The 6,495-nt window shown below is 57.6% G+C and overlaps 1 protein-coding gene across 2 annotated transcripts in view; it reads right to left on the reverse strand.

Moving 5' to 3' along the window:
• CLCN7 (chloride voltage-gated channel 7) overlaps nt 1-6,290 on the reverse strand; it is a 29,389-nt gene extending 23,099 nt beyond the window's left edge. For both annotated transcript variants that reach the window (XM_067306257.1, XM_067306256.1), the window contains exon 1: nt 6,095-6,290. In XM_067306257.1, the coding sequence (XP_067162358.1) occupies nt 6,095-6,232 (138 nt within the window). In that variant the 5' untranslated portion in view covers nt 6,233-6,290. The remainder of the gene's footprint in view (nt 1-6,094) is intronic.
• Nucleotides 6,291-6,495: the final 205 nt, after the last annotated feature.

Raw genomic sequence — 6,495 nt, forward strand, 5'->3', positions numbered from 1 at the left:
TCCAAGTGCAGAAAGACCCTCCAGGAGCCACGGCACAGCTGCTCTTTCCCTACCGCATTGCACTCCAGCAGGAGACAGCCACAGACGAAGGAAAGGGAGCAGCATTTAGACCTGAAGCTGAACTTCGTTATACAAGCAAGAGATTTTTTTTTAAATGCGACACAAAGAAGCCCTGCCCCCCTTTCGCCTAAATCCTGGCCTCAGCCCGGCGTTCAGACTGGCTGCATCTCATTTATAGCAGAGGGCTGGCTCCCGTCTCACCCAGCACAGAAATCATATGCCAGGAGAACAGGGAAGAGCTACTGCCATCAGCACCCGTCTTTCATAAAAGGGAAAGGGAGGAAGATTAACGACAGTAGGATGCTTGGGCATGGTTCAAAGATTTATTTAGCACATGGATAGCGCTACCCTAGCTTGGATGCTCTTCAAACTCAGGCTGAGACAGCCACTGTTCCTGGGCGTACACAAGGCTGGTGCGACTGCGGTACAATTATCTCCGCACAACATCGCGCACCGTTGCCAAAACCCAGAGGGCGCAGACAGATTAACAGCTCTCTCCAGTCCTGATCCATAGGAAGCCCCTCCGCGAGGGAAACTCTCCGGCTAGCTGAAGCTGCCTCTGATAAAGGCGGGTGAGCCACGATGTTACCCAGCCCTTGCAATCGGCCTGTTTGCGTGGTAAAGCCAATTCCTCACTAATTGTGAGCTCTGCAAAAAGATGATTCAAGTCTTGATCTGGCCTGCTGGTTGGGTCAGTACTGCCTAACATCTTCGTTAACGACCTGGATGATGGGATGAGTTCACCGATAACACCAAAACTGGGGGGAACAGTTGATGTGCTGGAGGCCAGGGCTGCTCTTCTGAGGGCCCTCAACAGGCTGCGGAAACGGGCTGAAGGGAACCTCCCACAGTTCAGGCAAGGCAAACGCAAAGTCCCACACCTGGGACCCAGCGGCTAGAAAGCAGCTTTGCTGAAAAGGCCTTGCGGAGGGCTTGGTGGACAAGCTGAGGAGTCAGCAGCGTGCTCCTGCAGCAGAGAAGGTCGACCACGTCCCGGGCCGTGTGAGCACGAGTGCTGCCAGCAGGGCCGGGGAGCGATCCTTCCCCTCGGTTAGGCACTTGTGAGGGCACCTCTGGGCACTGCACTGCGCAGCAAGGCAGCTTCTACTTAGATATTAGGGAAAAGCTCTCACCCTGAGGGTGGCCATGCACTGAAACAGAGGTCCAAAGGGGGCGAGACATCTCTATCCTCAGAGATGCAGAATCTCTGCTGGACGTGGCCCCAAGCAACCTGATCTAACAGATCTGCTCTTAGTAGGGGCTGAGCTAGAGACCTCCAGAGGCCCCTTCTCACCCTGTGAGTGGATCCAGCAGCTCCCTCCAAGGGCAAGAGCAAATTCAGGATGAATTGCAGTAAGAAAGAGAAACCTAGCTAACAGTCTGCAGCACCAGGTTCTGCTCAGATCCCAAAAGGATCATCCCAGTGATCAGACAGCAACGGTGAGTCCAGGCCCCAGCACTGCTTTGGGGTATAACAAAAGCACACTGGTAGGGGCAGGAGATGCCAGTACAGCTGCCAGCGTCCCAGGGCTTGGCTTTATCTGCTTAGGGCAAGCCACAGGACCTAACTTAAGCAAACGTAGCTGGCCGGTATTTCGCAAATTTGATAAGCCGCACCACTATGCTTGATACCGTGATGTGCTTTACTTCAAAGCAGACCAACAACAAAGCAAGCCCAGTTTGTGAACAGTACAGCGACTTCAATCAAGGCTATCTAAAACACTTGCAGAACAAACACCGACTGTGTACACAGCAAAATTCTAGCGCCTCACCAATTTTGCTCTGAAGAACCATAAATAGGGACAATTTGACTCAACTTCGCAGCTGACTCCCACGTGGATCAGCCAACGAGGCCATTCCCTGCAGGACCTCATCACCCACACCCAGTGACCACCGTCTAGAGAGAAGATGCCCTCCCATACTCCCTGCCTTATCACCCCCCTGCTACACACTAACGGGCTCTGGAAGCATGTGGCTTTCCGTTATCAATGAGACGAAGCGCACAGTGCAAACCACATCAAGAGCCCATACCACACCATATTGCACAAGAAAGGAGAAGAAAGGAAGGAAGGAAGGAAGGAAGATTTCCAGTCCCCAGGGCCCTTTTGGTCCCAGGCACCTCTAACACACATGCATGCGGTGATCAGCCCCAGGTGCGTGTTCAGAGGTGGGCAGCAGGATGGCTCCAGTCTGCAAGGCTGCGTCACTGGGTGCTTCGTTAGCAGAGGAAGCCTCGTCCCCAGCCGCAATGATGTACGGGACAGCCAAGCTGCAGGTCTTTTGTAGGCTCCTTTCTCCATCATGTAAGTACAGTTGTGATGAGCTTCAAGCCACACAGCCATCCCAAAGCAGGAGTGCGCAGCACACTGAACGCCCAGACAGCCCCAAAATGCACAACGCTCCCCACAGCGGCACCAGGGGAGAACGAGACCCCTCGTCTCCAGGCTCATAGGGGAGGGAGAAAGCATCCAGGCTCTCACCACGATGCCGTCACGTGCCTGTGATTTTGCTACCACGCTCGTGCTGACAGGCGTAGGGCTGCGTGAAATCAAGGCCTCTCCTTGTCCTTCAATCCGGCAGCCCCTTCTCAACCAGGGGGATCGGTGCACACCTTTCCCTCCAGTCCCACCTGCCTTTCTCCAGGCTCCTTTTCCCAGGCTTCACCTTCTCCTCCTCTGCAGAGGAGCAGCTCAAGGTTAAAGTGGCTCTGCTCAGCATCGCTACTCCCCCGGACGATGAGGACACGAAGCAGAAGCGACCAGACTTGCTAGAATAACTCGGGGAAGCTCCTGCCCAAAGTTGCCTGCTTTCCAAGAAGGTCAGCTCAAGGCCTGATGCATCCCACAGCACACAGGCAAGGAGGCACATCCCCTCGTGCTGGTACCCAGGGGATGCACAGCCTGCACCCCACCCGCCAGCAACCAGGGCTTCTCCAACAGACTTCTCTTCCACCACCCACTCCCACCCCCTGCCAAGATTATCTAATCGCAGTAAGCATGAAAATCCACCCAGCCTCAAAGGCAGCATTTTATTTCCTGTTACTTGTATTTAAAGAAAACAAAAACTGGCAACATGCACAGACTAAAAATAATCCTGTAGCAGTTCACAGATACGAGCCTCCCATCACGGTTTCACAACTGCTCAACAGCAGGCCGAGGGCGCGTTACTCAGTTTGATAAATCCCCTGTCCACACGGCCCTTTTCAGGCACCCTCTCAAAATCCATTTACAAGGTATTTTGGTACAAATGCAGAGTACGTCCTTCACGAGCAGCGAAGGAGAAGTAGTTTTTTCCGAAAAAAAAACCTTAAGCTAGTGATGGAACTTGGCTGCTCTTACTAAAATTGTCCACCCACTTTTCAGATTGAGAATCAATACGGCAGAGGCAAGATTCAGGAACGTGGGAGTAGGGGCAGCCCACGTGCTCAGACGCACATGATGCTCGCAGGCCCTGTACAGGCCTCTCGCTTCTTGACACAGTCCAGATGGGCCCAGCAGAGGCTATAAGGTCCCGACAAGAGGGGGAGGCTCCGCCAGCTCCAGAGCAGGGCTCAGCTCCACTCCCAGCAGGCTGGTGAATGCAGCCCCACAACAGAGCGAGTCCTCGGCCACAGTCCTGTAGCGTCCCTCCTATAATCACGGTTATCCAGACAAATAGTCCTTTTTGAGCCTCCACCCACAAGCTCTCGATCTCAATCTCTTACAGCAGTTAGCTGGGGAACTAAAGACCCGTGTTTCCTTCTGTCATTTTAAGATCACTTTCATTTCCATTAAATGAGCATGTGAGAAAGGGAAGAAACTCCCCGGTAAGATTTTTATTCTATTACAATGGCCCCAATTTAACAGCCTCCTGCGAGCTAAACGGCTCCAGTCTCTCTCAGTTTCTCTGCCAAAGGTGTCCCGTCTTCACTTCGCAGCCTCCCAGCCTTGTCTCTTTGAGCTAGCACACCCTGCGGCATTGCCTTCCTTAACCGTGTAAGTGGGCCACCAACAACGGCTGAGACGCAGCGAGGTTCCTGGTGACCCCGTCCCTTCCTTACACATTTACAGGGTTGTTTGCGGCCCTGAACGGCCGTAGGCATCGCAAAGGGCTCCATGGAGCTCTGCGGCATTCAGGTCGGAGGACTGTCGTGGTAGAGAAGCAGCTGGGTATGCTTAGAAGCGATCTAAACGCTCCAGCAATGATCCCAGCCACTGCCAGGTTGGCGCCACTGCCTGGAAGCAAGTGTTTTCTGTCCATCTGTCGGTCGCTCCCGCTGCGTGTTTGGAGGCCCGGCAAAGCACACGCTGCCGCACTTTGCTAAGGAAAACGCCACATGGCGCCTCGTCGCCAGCTGCCATCGGCACAGCTGGAGCCTGAACCGTCCGCACCACGAAGGGACGCTGTGACAACAAACATGCGGGCAGATCAGCAGGGACAAGTCTCTCTCAGCGCAACACCGCGGTCCCTACTGCAGGCGGCCTCCGGCATGTCTTCAGAGCCACCAGCAAAGTCACCTTCCTGAGGACCCACAGCCAAGAGATCTAGTTAATCCTTATTTTAACACGCTTGCAGCTTTAGACCTGCAAAGTTCACCGCGTCGTCTTTAAAGCTTATTTTACTTTTACATCAAAACAGTTGCAACAGTGCAGCCAACTCGTTCCAGGCAGCCATGCCCATCCCTGGCAGAGCTGAATTAGAAGCTTCCAGCCTAACGAATTCCGCATTTCCCTCTAATTAATTGGCTGTTCTAACTTGCCCAGGAGCAAGGCAGCACAGAATCGTGCTCAACAAGACGCACGCTAATGGCTGCCAAAGGCTGGCACTGGCAGCTCTCATCCACGTTCAAGTCTCCCAGCAAACTTCTCAGAGGAAATTCAAGAGCATCGTTTCGAGGCAGCCCATCTCCCACACGGCGCTCACACAAAAACGTCCCGTGGGCTCAGGCTAACGTCCCCTTCCACTGGGGCTGGCCCAAACTAGGGCCCAGCCCAGGCACCGCAGGGCAGGCAAGGCCCTCCAGGCCACCGCTCAGCTTTTGTAACAGGCACCAAGAGCCCCTGCGAGAACCACGCCGTGCTTCAGTTAGCCGCATTGCACGGAGGGAAGAGGCAGCTACCCAGAGCGCATACGTAACAACCTCGAGTTACACCAGAGAGGAGTCATGGGATGAAATTAGTTGTCCTAAATTAATTTGTAAGACAAGGTTGGCATCCCTGTACCTATAGCACGGCCCACCCCAGACCTGCCTTTTGCCAGCGCAGTTCCTCGCATACTGCGCTGTACGAGGTACAACAGCGCACAGACACAAGCCGACTGGATGATCCAGTGTTTAAAGGCTGATCGGCACCAGAGCAGCAGCTCGCCAGGCCACAGGCTCTCACAGAGCTACCCTTGACGTGGGAATCAAGACAGCAGCCACAGCTGAGCACACGGACCAGGAGCTGCAGCACCGACCACCCCCACGCCAGGATGTCTCGCACGCTCTGCCAGCGGTCAGGGCTGCGGGAAGGCCACGGCAGAGCCCACGCTCAGCACACCGTCCTGGCAACCAGGGCTGCTCCAGCCCTCTGTTTCCAGCCGCTGCTCAGAGGTGTGCAAGAACCACCCTGAGCGCACAGCCCACCGTCCGCCAGCACGGCCTAGGGTGTCCCAGTCACCCGCAGACGTGGGTATGTAGCAAGAGCCCGTCACAGCACCCAGCTGCGCGGAGCTCGCTGGGCACCGGCGCCGTACACCGGGAAGCGGTGGCACACGGAGACCGCCGTGCCCCGGCACCCGCTGCGTGAATCAGACCCTCGCGCTCAGTTTTTCCCCGTGAGCGACGCAGCAGGCTGCAGCCCGAGCCGGGCTCCGGTTCGGCTGCTCCCCGCGGTAGGAAACCTCTGCTCAGCGCCGGAGCCCGGCGCAGTTCTGCTTTCCGCCAGGCCTCCGGCTCGGGGAGCCCAGCGGAGGCCCCGGCCTCGCCCCCCCCCGGCCCGCGAGCGCCGCGCCGCGCCCGCACAACGGCCGCCGGTTACACGTTACCGGGGGACCGGCGCCGCGCTGCCCCCACCTGCCGGGCGCCGCCCGCCCCGGGGCCGGTGCCGTTGAGCAGCGGGGTGGCCTCGCCCGCGCGCCCCTCCTCCTCGTCGTCGTCCTCGTCGTCGCGGTCGCGGCCGGACCAGGACACCTTCTTGGCGACGTTGGCCATGCGGGGCGGCGGCACCGCAGCGGCCCCGGCACCGCGCGCGCACCTCCGCCGGCCCCTGCCTCACCGGCCGGTCATGTGACCCGCGGGCGCCGCCGTCACGTGAGCGCGCTACGGCGGCCGCCGCGGGCCGCCCCGCCGCGCGGCACCACGGGAGCTGTAGTCCCGCGCCGGGGTGCGCGCAGCGGCCGCGGCCGAGGCGCCGTTCAGGGCCGGAGGAGGGGGCCGAGCCCCCGGCCCTGCTTGTCCCGGCTGTCCGGCGACAG

This window comes from Apteryx mantelli, chromosome 16, assembly GCF_036417845.1.
Source record: "Apteryx mantelli isolate bAptMan1 chromosome 16, bAptMan1.hap1, whole genome shotgun sequence".
NCBI lineage: Eukaryota > Metazoa > Chordata > Aves > Apterygiformes > Apterygidae > Apteryx > Apteryx mantelli.